The sequence below is a fragment of the Rhinopithecus bieti genome, unplaced genomic scaffold, assembly GCF_001698545.2.
Source record: "Rhinopithecus bieti isolate Rb0 unplaced genomic scaffold, ASM169854v2 scaffold_39586, whole genome shotgun sequence".
Classification (NCBI taxonomy): domain Eukaryota; kingdom Metazoa; phylum Chordata; class Mammalia; order Primates; family Cercopithecidae; genus Rhinopithecus; species Rhinopithecus bieti.
Window position 1 is genome coordinate 818260 of NW_016816842.1, and position 16417 is coordinate 834676.

Genomic DNA, 16417 nt, shown 5'->3' on the forward strand with positions numbered 1-16417 from the left:
CCGGCCACCGGCCCCCGCGGAGTGCAGCGACCGCGCCGCCGCTGAGGGAGGCGCCCCACCATGCCGCGGGCCCCGGCGCCGCTGTACGCCTGCCTCCTGGGGCTCTGCGCGCTCCTGCCCGGGCTTGCAGGTAAGCCGCGCCGCCCACGGCGCTCAGAGAAACTTTGTCGCGCACACAGCCGCAGGCAGTGCCTGAGGGCAGAGGGCGCCTTCAGGGCACTCCTGGTGGATGGACCCGTCGCCGGGGTACAGCCCCGCGGGGCCGTCGTGAATCTCCTGTCCGCTCCCGGGCTGAGGAGGAGCTTCCCTTCCTGTGTAAACAGCCTGGCCGGCCTGCTGACCTAGCCCGCCAGCCCTGCGCCTAGGGCACGGGGAGGACCGCCGCCGGCCCTGCCTTGGGGCCCGGGCTCTCCGTTGGCGGGCACAAAGCGGTCCTTGTGGCCGGCCGGGAGCGGGCGGGCTGCTGGGGGGCATGCCGCCGGTGTCCTGTTCCCGGGGAAGCAAGGGAGTCTCGAAACCCCAGCCAAAGCCCAGGGCCACCTCCACTCCTGAGGGCTCGCCTCCTGGGACTGAGGGTGCACGGGGCCCACAGCGAATCCCGGAGTTCTCTGCGCCTAGGCTAGCCGCCTTCATTTGAAGATGCAGACCCACTTCCCCACCCCACCCCGCCTGCTTCCGCCTCGCCTAGGCCACCGCAAACCCGAGGGGGCACCCGCGTCCCAAACCACAGCCCCACCTGGGACTTCCCTATTAGATTCCTTCTGCCCTACTTTATCCCGCGATTTGCACACGCTCGGAGCCTCCCACTCCCCTAACTGTGACCGATTCTGGAGTAGAGGACAGGGGCTGTGGAGATTGCCTTAGCCCGACGCTGCCATGGGCTGGCGGCGGTGCGAGGATCCCTCGGTTACCTGCTCTTAAGTTTTCAGGGTTGGGAGATGACTGGACGTGCCAGTTCGGAGGCCCTCGAGGAAGGATGCACTTGTTTGGGATGCGGACTTTCTCCCTTCCTTTAGGAAATAATAGTGCTCTATTCACTTTGGAGCCAGAGATACTTGATTGCTCTTGTGAGCCAAGTGGTTGCCTGGCTGCCCGAGGGGAGGACTGTTCCCCCACGGTGTCTCATTTACATGTAGGCAGTGGAGGTTTAGGTTTAAGAGCGGAGGAGGGGTCTGAGCAAACAACAACTTCGTTCAGACCCTAATTCAAACTTAATACTGTAGCAAGGTTTTTGTTTTTTGTTTTAAATGGGAAAATAATCACTCCAGAGCTTGGAGAGTAGATGAGTGGATTCCAGACACCCATCCGGCAGCCAGTGCCCATCACGGATAGTTTCATGGGTCCCTTGGGAAAGCGAGCAGAAGGAAGATGTAGCCCACATCACACAGGAATGTATTGTTGTGAACGCTCCCCTGCTCCACAAGGACTTTCCTTTAGTTTGAAATTAGGCACTTTTTCTTTTTTGGTGGGAACATTTTCTTTTAATACTTTTAATAATGTTAGTAGTGTTTAATTTTGGCAAAATAAGAAAATCTGGCAAGCCTATGTGAAGCTCCCCTTCTCTTTTCTGTTTGTTTCTTTTGTTTTGTTTTAAATCTTAGTTTTCTTTGAAATCCAAAAGTTTGGAAACTGCCAAAGGAGATGGCTTCTAAGTTCCTCTCCAGCTTGACATTCTGTAATTCTGACAAACAGAATTATAATAATAATTTCCAGTTGCAAATAATTTTTTTTTTTTTTTTTTTTTGAGTCAGAGTTTCAGTCTTGTCGTCCAGGCTGGAGTGCAGTGGTGCCGTCTGTGCTCACTGCAACCTCCCAGGTTCAAGCGATTCTCCTGGCTTAGCCTCCCAAGTAGCAAGGATTACAGGTGCCACCACCATACCAGGCTAATTTTTGTATTTTTAGTAGAGACAGGGTTTCACCATATTGGCTGGGCTGGTCTTGAACTTCTGACTTCAGGTGATCTAACCGCATCGGCCTCCCCAAGTGCTTGAATTACAGGTGTGAGCCACCATGCCTGGCTGCAAATAATTTCTAAAAATACATTATTTTCCACTTGCATCATGCTTTCTCTTTTTCAAAGTTCATGTACATCTTCATGGTGATGTCCATTTTCTCATATGGGCTCAGGAAGGAAGTGACTTGCCCTTCCCCTCTACTTGGGTCAGGAGTGGTGGACCAGGGACCATGGCTTTTGGTCCAGTGCCCTCTGTCCTACCTGACTCAGCTTAGGGAAGAGAGAAGCACTGAGCATGGTGGTTCATTTGCAAATCTTTTGGGGTCCCGTTTTCCCATTGCCCATCTTTTTTTTTTTTTTGAGACAGAGTCTCGCTCTTGTTGCCCAGGCTGGTGTGCAGTGGCATGATTTCAGCTCACCACAGCCTCTGCCTCCCAGGTTCAAGCGATTGTCCTGCCCAAGCTTCCTGAGTAGCTGGGATTACAGGCATGCACCACCACGCCTGGCTGATTTTGTATTTTTAGTAAAGATGGGGTTTCACCATGTTGTTCAGGCTGGTCTCCAACTCCCAACCTCAGGTGATCCGCCCTCCTCGGCCTCCCAAAATGCTAGGATTACAGGCTTGAGCCACCACACCCGGCCTCTGCCCATCTCTTTGACTACAGGTTTTGGTGATGGTGGTGGTGGTGGTGGAGCAAGCCATAGCACTGGCCTCCAGAACTTGCTGCCTACCTCTCAGGGCTCTGAAGCTTCTTAGGGTTATCAGAGGTTGACTCACATCTGTGTGATTTCTCCTAGTTTCTCAGTGTTGCTGAATTAACTTCAACATTCTCTCTCTCTTTTTTATTTCTTCCCTTCCCTTCTTTTTTTTCTTGAAGCACTACAGGTACTTTATTCAGGGTGTGTTTCTGTATTGCTACTAGGAACATTATTATTTGAAAGAAAAAAACTTAGTTATTCAGAGAAAAGAAAGAGATGACCCTCAGGGCCATGCCTGCCTGGGTGTTCCTGGACCAGTGGTTGAGTGGCTCTCTGCTGCTCTAACCTCTCTTTCATCTCGGTTCGGATTTCCAGCAGGAAACCTTAGGTTTCAGGGGCTCATTTCGAACAAGTCCCTGGCTGACTGACAACCCCCTCCTGTCCCCACCAAGGGCTATCTCCTGTTCTCTTTATTATCTTATGGCTGAGAGCTTCAGACAGAATCCTAGGACGTGGTCTTCCCCCAAAACCAGGGGTCTCACTGAGGTGAGGCTTTTCCACGCTGCCTTTGCTAAGAGAGAGAGAGGAGCACCATCTTATAAAGAGGATCCTGCAACACCACTGGAATTATGTGTGCCATCACATTCCATTTCTTTTTTTAAAAAAGCAATCAAATGTTCTTCTAGTGAATGCTCTGCACATCCTAAGACAGCCCTTTGTTTTATTTAGTGGACTCATGTTGGCAGCACCCTTCCTCTACCCCCCACCCCCTACCACATTTCCTGTGGTCTGGGATGGGGTTGTTGGAATTTGGCTGCATCTGCAGCTCTCTGTAGGTAACCAGGCACAGGTTTAGAGCTGACAGGACAATGAAATACAAACAGTGGGTTTGGTCTGTAGACTGCTGTTTATCCTATGGATTTACATTTTAACTCCATCATCCTTGAGTTGGGGGAGCTTTTTATAAAGGGGATTGAGGCAGAAGAGGGCAGGGTCTAATTAGCTCTAATTAGTATTCCCCGCCTGCTTGTTCTCCATGCCTATTTAGCTACTGAGGCAACGGGGAATTAAAATATCTAAGTAGTTTGGCAAAAGGCCTTTTGTGCCTGCGTGCCCTGGTAACTACTTTTTCTTCTTCAGCCTGGCCATGGAAATATTCTGAGATGCTTTAACGATATCAGTAATGTGGGACAATTACACACTCCTTAAATAATAGGGCCCCTTTCACATGGCAGTGTGCAGCTGGGTTAATGGGATAGGGTCTCTTTTCACAGGTATTTCCAGTTGGCTGGAGCCGAGGGCCTTGGAGAACTGACTGCCGTGGTTTGTTTTCCTTCTTTCCGGTTCGAATGGGATTAATGGCCTCTATAAATGTAAAGGAATGCTTTATTTAGAGACGCCCATTTGTTTCTGAAGCTTCTTGCTTCCGTTGAATGCAGGGTTTGCTTCCCGGGCCTCATGGTGAAAAGTTTGCTTCAAGACAGGCTTGACTCATCCCCTAAGGCTGATGCTTTGAAGGTACTGCAGGGTACCCTGCCCTCTCTTCATAGGATTCCCTCCCCAACTCCAGCCAGACATTTTCAGAGCTGGTTATCTCTTGCAGAGCCGGGACCTACTTCTGCAACTTGTTCCCTTTAGTTATTCTCAACTCTTACTCAGAGTGATCCTGAGATCCAACTCAAGTCAGATCATGTCTCTCTGCTTAAAACCTTCAAATGATTTCCCAGAGTCCTGCCAGGCTCCACGAACTCTCCACTGACTTCCCTTCACCACTTTCCCTTCAAGTCCTTTGCTCTAGCAGCATGGGCCTCCCACTGTCCCTCCAGCGTGCCAGTCATGCTCCCATGGCAGCCCTTCTCCCTGCTTGGAATACTCTCCTGCAAGATATCTGTATGACCGGCTTCCTCCACCCTGCAACCCTTTTCTTAGCGTCTCTTACTCAGCCAAGTTTTCCCTGGCCGCTCCCAGCTAAAACTGCAACCTTCTCCCTATATCCCGCGTTCTTTTTATCTGCTTTCCTTCTTTAATTTTTGTCCTTAGCACTCATCACCATCTAATGTAACTACATATCTTACTCACTATTTCCCCTAAGTAGAATTCTCCCCCAGCCAGGATGTGAGCTCTGGGAATAAGGGAGTCTTGTTGGGTTTATTTACCTCTGTATCCTCCATGCCTAGAACAGCACCAGGCACATATTTGTTGATTGAATAATGGATGAACCTGAGTCTTGGTAATTGGGAAGTGAAGAGGGCGATGTATCCCGTCCTCAACTCCCTGTTGCCTTCTACAGCTAGCTTTGAAGTCAGGGACTATGCATGTGGCTTGCTAGGAAGAAACATCCTGGGAGAAAGAGATTCTGTTGGAATGTGTCAGGATTTTTTTTTTTTTTTTTTAAATGGTGTCTCACTCTGTCACCCAGGCTGGAGTGCAGTGGTGTAATCTCCGGTCACTGCAACCTCTGCCTCCCAGGTTCAAGCAATTCTCCTGCATCAGCCTCCTGAGTAGCTGGGAGGCAGAGGCTGCAGTGAATCAAGATCAAACCACTGTACTCCAGCCTAGGCAACAGAGTGAGACTCCATCTCAAAATAAAATAAAAAAGAAAGGAAAAAAGAAAAGAAAAAGTACATATGTAAAGGTTTTTTTTTTTAAAATTGAGACAGAGTCTCTCTCTGTCTCCCAGGCTAGAGTACAGTGGTGTGATCTCAGCTCACTGCAACCTCGGCCTCCAACGTTCAAGCAATCCTCCTGCCTCAGCCTTCCAAGTAGCTGGGATTACAGGCATGAGCCACCATGCCTGGCTAATTTTTTGTATTTTTAGTAAAGATGGGGTTTCACTATGTAGGCCAGGCTAGTCTTGAACTCCTGACCTCAGGTGATGTGCTTGCCTCAGCCTCCCAAAGTGTTGGGATTACAGGCATGAGCCACTGTGCCAGGTGTCTCTTTTATCATTCATTAATTTATTTTTTAAAAGACAGAATCTCGCTCTGTCACCCAGGCTGGAGTGCATTGACGTGATCATGGCCCACTGCAGCTTGAACTACCTGGGCTCAATTGCTCCTCCCACCTGGTCCTTGCAAAGTGTTGGGATTACAGAAGTAAGCCAGTGTGCCCGGCCCTTAAAAAAGCCTTCTAAGAATTGAGAAATCCAGAAAAATTGAGAAGGTAGTGCAAAGAGTTCCCATCTACCTCACACTCAGTTTTGCCTATTATTAACATCTTACGTTAGTATGGTACCTTTATTATAATTAATGAATCATATTGATATGTTATTATTAACTAAAGTCCATCAGTTTAGATTTCTTTAGTGTTTACCTAAGTCCTTTTTCTGTTCTAGAATCCCATCCAAGATACCACAATACATTGAGTTGTCATGTCACCTTGGGTTCCTATGGCTGTAACAGTTTCTCAGTCTTTTCCTTGTTTTTTATGACCTTGACAGTTTTAAGAAGTACTGGTCAGATATTTTGTAGATCATCCTCCTCTTGGGATTTGGCTGTTTTTCCCATGATTAGACAGAGTTAGGTGGTTTTGGAAGAAGAACATAGAGGTAATCAATTACCTTAAAAACAAAACAAAACAAAACAAAAACCTTTTGATAGGTAATATAGTCCTATAATTTTTAAAAATATAACTCATCAAGTGAGAAGTCTGTCTTTCTTGCTGCCCATCAGTGCGGGATATTTCTGTGACCCCCTTTCCTAAACAGATTATGCCTATATAATTCCTATTATAAAGCTACTAAGCTTTCTTATGTATCCTGAGGGTTTCTATGTATGTGTTACAAATATCCCTCTTTCATTTTTATTCAGAGGCAGCACAAAACACAGTATATATCTTGCTTTTTATTTTTAACTTAGCAATGTATTGGGGTAAGCTTCCTGTCAATACAGAGAGCATGCTCATTCTTTCTTTATAGCTGTATAGCACTCCATTATATGAATTGGTGCTTTAAAAATAGAAGTCAGATCTGTAAGGCTGGTATTGTTGAGTGTTGTGCAGATGTCTGATGTTCATAAAGGCAGTCTAGAAGGAGAACTGCTGGGATAGAACCTTCCTAGGGCATATTTGCATTTCATGGTAACATTTAGACATATGGCTATTTAGTTGCTAGAGTCTATACTGGGACTGTTTTGTCCATTGTGTGACAAATGTGAGGGCCTGGTTCAGGGTGTGGGGAGAAGCATTCCAGGGCATTGCCAACTTCAAGGCAGAAAGGCCATTTCAGCTTCTGTATTCACTTCTGTTATCCCACGGAATATTTTGGATCAGGAAATTCCAACTGCAGATGTATGTTTTAGTAGTAGTTGTCTGACCTTGGACTCATGGGGTGTACAGAAGTGGAGAGAGGCTGAATGGAAGGAGGCCAGCTGGGAGGCTATGGCAGGAATTTAGACCAGAGGGCCTGGCTTGGGCTGTTGGGGCTAGAGGTTGCAGACAGGAAGGGTTGGCTTAGGATAAACATTTCTTGCATCTTGAAAGGAATGATCAACCGGATGTAGTGGCTCCTTGGATGACTGATGAAACACAGGGGTGAGTCAGTGGGTTTTGGAAGAACATATTTTTAGATTACGGTTTGCAATAAACACTAGGCTTCAGAGATGTGAAGCAAAAGAGATACAGGGAGTTGCCACTGAGCTGGGAATAGTCACTATGCAAACAGCAACGAAGATGAGATGTGGCTATCGTCTGGGCTGCTAGTTCCTGTTTCCATGACCTAGACCTAACACTGACATTTGTGAACTCTGAGTGTTTAGTTTTTTATTCATTGCTTCCTTCCTTTTCAAAGTGCTTATTGGTGCCAAGTGACTCATCCAGCAAAGTCCAAACTCTCTGAAATATTAATAGGTGGAGAGAGGAGAGATGCTAAAGGGAGTGAGTCTGACACTACACGTATCAGCACACAGCCTGTGGTTTAGGATCCTGGAGTGCCTGTCTGGTACCTGGTACCCGGCACCCTATGAGTTCCTGGACATCAAGGGCTGGTAGGTCATTCACCTGTGCATCTCTAGCATCCCCTCAGTCCAGTGCTCAGCATTTAGGGTGTGTCGAGTGCAGAGTTTCTTGAATTTGAATTTGTCCCAACATCAACCGAATTTTAGGGCAATCATTTTGAGTACAAACAACTTTGCTTTTCTATGTGAATATTTAATAATAACAGAAACAGTTAATATTGCCATATGATAAATTGTTTTACAGTTGTTCATGATGTTTTCATACCAGGTGACTATCACATCCTTTGAGTTTCTTTGGTATTGTGTCTAATATTCAGTAAGGGCTTTCAGGTTGCTGGACCAGAAGACTAGAGCTCAGTCTGATGTGGGTCAGAATTGAGGAGCTCTTATTGTACTGAGCCCTGGACCTCTAGCCCAAGTTCCCGGAGCTCAGTGATGAGGCTCTGGTAATTATAAAGTGTTGTTTGTAAATGTATGTGGCTTTGAAGCTGGGTGCGGAGGCTCAGGCTCACGTATGTAATTCCAGCACTTTGGGAGGCTGAAGTGGGCGGATCACTTGAAGTCAGGAGTCGAAGTCAGAAGACCAGCCTGGCCAACATGCTGAAACCCTATCTCTACTAAACATACAAAAATTAGCCAGGTGTGGTGGCATATGCCTGTAATTTCAGCTACTTGGGAGGCAGAGGTTGCAGTGAGCCAAGATCATGACCCTGCAGCTTGGGCAACAAAGCAAGACTCTATCTTTAAAAAAAAAAAAAAAAAAAAAGTATGTGGCTTTGATCAGAGTCCTAAGTGAAGCCTTTGACCTCAAATTCCTTTCTGATGAAGGGGCTGTTACGGATCTCCAGAGGACCCTAGAGCTCAGCAAGCCACACTAGCCCTACATCCAAGATGGCAGAGGGACCCCCAGGCAGGCATCCCATGTGGGCACTTGCTGGCGAGGACCCCATCTGACCTCTTTTTTGTAGATAGGGCTCCTTGTTTCAAGTCACATACTCTTGTTATCTTACATTTTCATCTATAAAAAGAGACAACTTGACTAGCTCATCTTAAAACAATCCTAGCCCCAAGGTACTATAATTTCATGATTTTATGGAAATGATTTTATATATCAAAGAAAAGGATATACCTCAAGAGCCTGAGTTTGTATTTGATAAGGTTGAGGAGAGGAGAAGCAAAGTTACTTTTATTCTAGATTTGTTTCTTTTCCCCTGCAGATAGTGGTTGCCGACAGGTACAGGGATTTGACCAAAAAATTGGACTAGCATTTTGCAACTCTTCCTGCACACACTTTTGTTTTTAAAGGCTTAAGTGCCTATTTGAAAATCACTAAGTGAGCCGGGTGTGGTAGCTCATGCCTGTAATCCTAGCACTTTGGGAGGCCCAGGCAGGAGGATCACTTGAGCCCAGGAGTTTGAGACCAGCCAGGTGTGGTGGTGTGTATCTGTAGTCCCAGCTACTTGGGTGGCTGAGGTGGGAGGATCACCTGAGGCCAGGAGTTTCAGGCTACAGTGAGTTATGATCACACCACTACACTCCAGCCTGGGCAACAGAGCCAGACCCTGTCTCAAACAGACAAACAAAAAACAAACAAGAAATCTAAAAAAGAAAAGAAAAGAAAACTCATTGAGTGAGTGAATTCATTTAAAATTAGAAGGAGTTTGTCAGTACATACACAGGCAGGTCCAACTTCCCAGTAGGTTGTGTTCTCAGACCTTCTTGGTCCTCATTTGGGCCTGGGATGGCTTTTCCTGCTGAAGTGAGGTCAGGCATGGTAGGTGGGTCCCAGCAGCACCAGAGCCTCCTGCTGCAGGCCTCCCTGGGTGAGGTAGATAAGGATGAGGAGGCCTAGGGTTCAGGGTTAGGGCTGGTGGAAACCTTTGTTCGCACCCGCTGTGGGCTCTCAAAGCCTCTGTTCCTTTCTTCCTAGCCTCTCAGGTTCTGCCTGTTTCTCCCTCCCGTCTTGTCCCAGCTACCATCCTTATGCCGATTGGTATTTCTTCCTTCTAAAGTCCCTGGGGTGACATGATAAAGCTTCCTTCCCCACTACCTCCTGCACCCACCTCTCTCCCAGTCAGCAATTTTGCCATTCGCGATTTCTGTGAGTTTTTACTGCTGGTGACAAAGGAGAAGCAGGGAGTTAAAATTAGCAAATTAGGGAAATGTTCCAGTTGCAAGATATTGGTTTTTTTTTTAACCCCTATTTTGGCATTTCTTCTCTTTTACTTTTAAATGTTTCTTTTCTTTTCCAGCTTTATGGAGGTATAGTTGACAAATAAAAATTGTATATATTTACAGTATGTGATTTGATGTTTTATTATATGTATACATTTGTAGTGATTACTACAATCCAGCTAATTCACATATTCATCACCTCCCATAGTTATCTTTGTGTGTGTATGTGATGAGAGTATTTAAGATCTACTCTCTTAGCAGTTCTCAAGTACACAATACATTGTTATTAACTGTAGTCACCATTCTGCACAATAGATCTCCAGAACTTATTCATTTTCTCTAAATGAAACTTTGTACCCTTTAACCATCTCCTCTTTCTCCATTCCACCTCCACCCCACCAGCCATGGCAACCACCATTTTACTCTCTGTTTTTCTGAGTTCTTTTTTTTCCCATTCCACGTATAAGTGACATAATGCAGTATGTCTTTCTGTGCCTGGCTTAATAGTATCCTCCAGGTTCATCCATGTTGTCACAAGTGACAGGATTTTCTCAATTTTTTAAGGCTGAATAGATTTCATTGTATGTATATACCACTTTTTAAAAATATCACATTTTCTTTATTCATCTGTCTATTGATTCTGTATTTTGGCTGTTATGAATAGTGCTGCAAGGAATATGAGAGTGCAGGTATGTTTTTGACATACTGATTTCATTTTCTTTGGTTATATACTCAGCAGTGGAATTGCTGGAACATGTAGTAGTTCTGGTTTAAGGAACCTCTGTCTATTGATTCCGTATCTTGGCTGTTATGAATAGTGCTGCAAGGAATATGAGAGTGCAGGTATGTCTTTGACATACTGATTTCATTTTCTTTGGTTATATACTCAGCAGTGGAATTGCTGGAACATGTAGTAGTTCTGGTTTAAGGAACCTCCATGTCGTTTTCCATAATGGCTGTACTAATTTACATTCCCACCAACAGTGTACAAAGTTCCCCCGGTTCCCTTTTATCAACATTCTTGCTAGCACTGGCTTTTTTTTTTTTTCTTTTTTGAGACAGAGTCTTGCTCTGTTGCCCAGGGTGGAGTGCAGTGGCGCTGTCTCGGCTCACTGCAGCCTCTGCCTCGTGGATTCAAGTGATTCTTGTGCCTCAGCCTCTCGAGTAGCTGGGATTACAGGGGTGCACCACCACACCCAGCTAATTTTTGTATTTGTAGTAGAGACAGGGTTTCACCATGTTGTCCAGGCTGGTCTAGAATCCCTGACCTCAGGTGATCTGCCCAACTCAGCCTCCTAAAGTGAGCCGCAGTGTGAGCCACAATGCCTGGACTTACAGGAGTGAGCCACGGTGCCTGGCCCATTGCTTATTTTTCTAATTGGGTTATTTGTTTTATTAATAGTGAGTTGTTTGAATTCTTTATGTATTTGGGTGTTAACCATTTATCAGATGTATGGTTTGCAAATATTCTGTCGCATATGGTAGGTTGTTTCCCTACTCTGTTGATTGTTTCCTTTGCTGTGCAGAAGCTTTTTAGTTTGATACAATTCCATTTGCCTATTTACATTTTTGTTGCCTGTGCCTCTGGGATAATATTCCAAAACTCATTGCCTAGTGTGATGTCAGAGAACTTTTTTCATATGTTTTCGTTTACATTTCAGGTGTTACATTTAAGGTTTTAAACCATATTGAGTTGGTTTTTTAAATATAGTGTGAGATAAAGGTTCAGTTTCATTCTTCTGTATATGGATATCTTGTTGTCCCAAAACCATTTATTGAAGAGACTAGCCTTTCCCCATTGTGTGTTCTTGACAACTTTGTTGAAGATCAGTTAACTGTAAATGCCTGGATTTATTTCTGGGCACTTTATTCTGTTCCATTGGTCTATATGTCTGTTTTTATGCCAGTACCATGCTGTTTTAATGACAGTTGCTTTGTAGTGTATTTTGAAATCAGGCAATATAATGCCTCCACCTTTGTTCTTCTTGTTTAAGGTTGTTTTGACTATTTGGGTTTCATACAAACTTTTGTGGTTTGATAAAAATTTTAGGATTTTTTTTTTCTATTTCTGTGAAAATGACATTGGGATTTTGATAAAAGTGAATTAAATTTTAGACTGGATAGCATGGACATTTTAACAATATTAATTCTTCCAAACCATGAGCACAGGATATCTTTCCATTTTGGGGGTCTTCTTCAGTTTCTCTTTCTTTCTTTCTTTTCTTTTTTCTTTTTTTGGCTTTTGAGACTGGGTCTCCCTCTGTTGCCCAGGCTGGAGTGCAGTGGTACGATCATGGCTCAAAGTGTGTACTGTTACACCTGGTGAAATTTTGTTTTTCTTAGAGACAGGGATCCTACTTTGCCTAGACTGGTTTCAGCCTCCTAGGCTCAAGCAGTCCTCCCGCCTTCACCTCCAAAATGTTGGGATTATCATAGGCGTGAGTCACCATGCCCAGCCTTGGTTTTTTTTTTTTTTTTTTTTTTTAATTTGACCTATTAATAGATATGTTGAATCAATGGATTTCCTCTATCTTAATTCAACATTGTGTTCCTGGGATACATGGTTTCTTTCAGTATACTGTAAATTTTGATGTGAGAGTATTTGATTTAGAATTTTCTTTTTGTAAAAAAAATCCTGAATAAAACCAATGTATTGTTTTTTCTTTCCTTTTTTTTTTTTTTTTTTTTTACTTTTTTGTCATTTTGGATAGACTAAGTGTAAAGGGGCCTTTCTTGTTCTCTCTCAGAAAGAGAGGATTTGCTGAGTTATGGGGAAAATGAGAATCCAAGTGGGTCTAGCAGAAGAAATGGAAGTTGCTAACACAAGCATGCATGTTTGGTGAATGCTTCAGAACCTCAATGTTCAGCCTCAGCAAATGAGCCTTAACCTGCAATTAGCAACGGGACCTGCACCCTTTAGACTCAGAGAGGCCTCCTGTTAAAGAAGGAAGTAATTCTCCCAACTTATTCAAAGGCCTGATCCATGAAATTTATAGCCAGGAACTAATTAGTGCATCTTTATCTTGCTTTAAAGGTCTCAACATATGCACTAGTGGAAGTGCTACTTCATGTGAAGAATGTCTGCTAATCCACCCAAAATGTGCCTGGTGCTCCAAAGAGGTATGTAAGTGGGGGAGGGGAGAAAGAAGGGAAGGAATGTTGCAAGGGTGAGGGTGAGGAGGGGGCAACACCACAACACACCAGTTTACTGTACCTAAAAATCCTGTGCAGATTCTGTAAGCTGCCTCTTCCCCGTCAGGCCAGAGCAATGACAAATCCAAGTTTATGAGACAATAAGATAAACTGGGTTTCTTGATAGTGTGGAATGCTAATCCTGTTTTAGGGAAACAAGACTTTCCTTCCCTTTTGTTTGGAAACCAATTAGGATTCATCTGTAGTTTTCTGATCTTTGGTATAAGAACACTAGAAGACCTGAGCTTGTGAATCTAGTTTGCTGCATGATGATTCAAAACATATCTAGATGGGTGGCATGTCGGTGGAGGCCACTCATCTTAGTGTCCTTACTTGAGAGTAAATATTAGGAATTAGCCTTTATGGAATGATTTTATTTAAAAATAGTGGCTGCCATTTCTTTAAGCCTTTTAGAAAGAGATACAGGTTTGGAACAATGTTAGGCTATTGATACCATAAAGCAATGTGGGCTGGGTACTGTGGCTCACGCCAGCATTGTGGGAGGCCAAGGCAGGAGGATTGCTTGAGGCTTGAGCTCAGGAGTTTGAGTCCAGCCTGGACAACATAGAGACTCTATCTCTACTAAATAAATCAGGAAAGAAAGAAAGAGGGAGGGAGGGAGGAAGGAGGGAGGGAAAGAAATGTAACTTGGTGGACTAATCGGAAAATGATTGATTTCTGAATTTCGTGTCTTGAAGGAAATTTCTGGGTCACAAACCCACTATGTAAAAGTGCCCCATTAAGGTTATTTGTAAAAGAACCCAGGACTTGGCCGGGCGCGGTGGCTCAAGCCTGTAATCCCAGCACTTTGGGAGGCCGAGACGGGCGGATCACGAGGTCAGGAGATCGAGACCATCCTGGCTAACACGGTGAAACCCCGTCTCTACTAAAAAATACAAAAAACTAGCCGGGCGAGGTGTCGGGCGCCTGTAGTCCCAGCTACTCGGGAGGCTGAGGCAGGAGAATGGCGTAAACCTGGGAGGCGGAGCTTGCAGTGAGCTGAGATCCGGCCACTGCACTCCAGCCCGGGCTAGAGCGAGACTCCGTCTCAAAAAAAAAAAAAAAAAAAAAACCCAGGACTTGCTGTTTTGGACTGGCTCAGTCTGCAACTCAGTGTGTGATCCCTGTCAGGAGGACCAAGAGATGGCTCTCGGGAGGCTGGGTTAGTCTCCATCATGGCTGCCTCAGAGGTCTGGGGATTCCTTTAACTTATGATGGCTAAAAATGATCACGTGGGGACCTTACTAGATGTCATATCTTTTGTACATCATATAATATCTCTGATTCTCACAACAGCTCTGTCAGGTGGGTGTAATACACTTGTTTTATTGATGAAAATATGAGGCTCAGAGCAGTAGAGTGACTCACTCAACGTCATGCAAGTGTGCCAAAGCTGGGGTTTTAATCTGACTTCTGAGCCCAAGCTTTTCCCTCCAGACTATATGGCCTCTTGCTTGCTATATGAACTCTCTAAAATGTCATTTTAAAACTTTGGGAGTTCTCAGTTTACTTTGAGAGAGGAATCTTTCCAACATATAAACCTTTAATCATATTTGTGATTAATTGTACCATCTTTGTTATCACCCTTCTTTAAAATCTTCCTTTTGTTCTCTATGACCTGCAGGGCAGGTCAATAGAGACCTGCTCTGTGGTCTGTTGCCTTCCTCCTGCCATCATCTCTTGTCTGACCCGAAATTTAGCCAGAGGGAACCACCTGCAGATCCCCAGAGAACTCAGCTTGAGAACCCTGCCTGATCTTCCCCGTGTTGCTCCTCTCCCCAGAAAGCCTTGCTGGCTTTTTCTTCCTCTTTCCTTCTTTATTTTTTATTTTTTTGAGACAGGGTCTTGCTCTGTCACCCAGGCTGGAATACAGTGATGCAATCGTAGCTCACTACAGCTTCCATCTTCTGGGCTCAAGCAATCCTCCCACCTCAGCTACCAGGTAGCTGGGACTACAGGTGTGCGCCACTGTGCTCGGCTAATTTAAAAAACATCTTTTAGAGATGGGATCTCTCTCTGTTTCTCAGTCTTGTCTGAAACACCTGGCCTCAAATGAGTCTCTTGCCTTGGCCTCACAAATTGCTTGGATTACAGATGTGAGCCACCATGCCCGGCCCCTCCTTTCCTTGACTGATAACCTTGTTTTATTGTTTTTAAGAATCAATTTGGCCAGGCATGGTGTCTCACGCCTGTAATCCTGGTACTTTGGGAGGCTGAGATGGGCGGATCACAAGGTCAGGAGTTCGAGACCAGCCTGGCCAATATGTTGAAATCTCATCTCTACTAAAGATACAAAAAATTAGCCAGGCATGGTGGCGTGAGCCTGTAATCTCAGCTACTTGGTAGGCTGAGGCAGGAGAATCGCTTGAACCTGGGGGGTAGAGGTTGTAGTGACCTGAGATTGGGCCATTGCACTCCAGCCTGGGCAACAGGGTGAGACTCTGTCTCAAAATAAAGTGAAATGAAATGATATAAAATAAAATAAAATAAAATTCAGGCCCAGCATGCAGTGGCTCACACCTATAATCCTAGCACTTTGGGAAGCCAAGGTGAGTGGATTGCTTGAGCTTAGAAGTTCAAGACCAGCCTGGGCAATATGACGAAACCCCATCTCTACAAAAAACACAAAAAATTAGCTGGGTGTGCTGGTGCATGCCTGTAGTCCCAGCTACTTGGGGGACTGAGGTGGGAGGATCACTTGAGCCCAGGAGGAGGACCTGTAGTGAGCCGAGATTGTGCCATGGCACTCCAGCCTGGGTGACAAAGCAAGACCCTGTCTCAAAAAAGACAAAAAAAAAAAAAAAAGAATCGGTTCAACCTCATCTACTCCATAACGACCTGCGTACCTGATCGTCTCCATCTGTCTATCCATCCATCCATCCATCCATCCATCTGTATATTCATTTGTGTATCCATTTGATATGAGAATGTAAGCTCCCTCCACTGGAGTGTTAGGGGCAGGGGTTCTTTTTTTTCTTTTCTTTTGAGATGGAGTCTTACTCTGTAGCTCAGGCTAGAGTGCAGTGGTGTGATCTCGGCTCACTGCCACCTCCGCCTCCTGGGTTTAAGCAATTCTCTGCCTCAGCCTCCTGAGTAGCTGGGATTACAGGCACGTGCTACCACGCCCGGCTAGTTTTTGTATTTTTAGTAGAGATGGGGTTCACCATCTTGGCCAGGCTGGTCTTGAACTCCTGACCTCGTTCATGAACCACTCACCTCGGCCTCCCAAAGTGCTGGGATTATAGGCGTGATCCACCATGCCCAGCTGGGGCAGGGGTTCTATCTGTTTTCTTCATTACTGTATTCCTGAATGGTGCTTAACACATAGTAGTTGCTCAAAGGATTTCACTGGATGGCTATTTATTGTTTGTCTGCTAGGTGCAGGCCATGACTACCTTTTTGTCTCCGTGTACTCTGTGCTTCTTTAGCACTTATAACCTCTTTT

At 45.1% G+C, this 16417-nt stretch overlaps 1 protein-coding gene across 1 annotated transcript in view; it reads left to right on the forward strand.

Annotated features, from left to right (window-relative positions):
• The window catches only part of ITGB5 (integrin subunit beta 5), a 123211-nt gene continuing 106794 nt past the window's right edge, over positions 1-16417 (forward strand). The window contains exons 1-2 of the mRNA XM_017855327.1: positions 1-130; positions 12815-12900. Of these exons, the coding sequence (XP_017710816.1) occupies positions 61-130; positions 12815-12900 (156 nt within the window). The 5' untranslated portion in view covers positions 1-60. The remainder of the gene's footprint in view (positions 131-12814; positions 12901-16417) is intronic.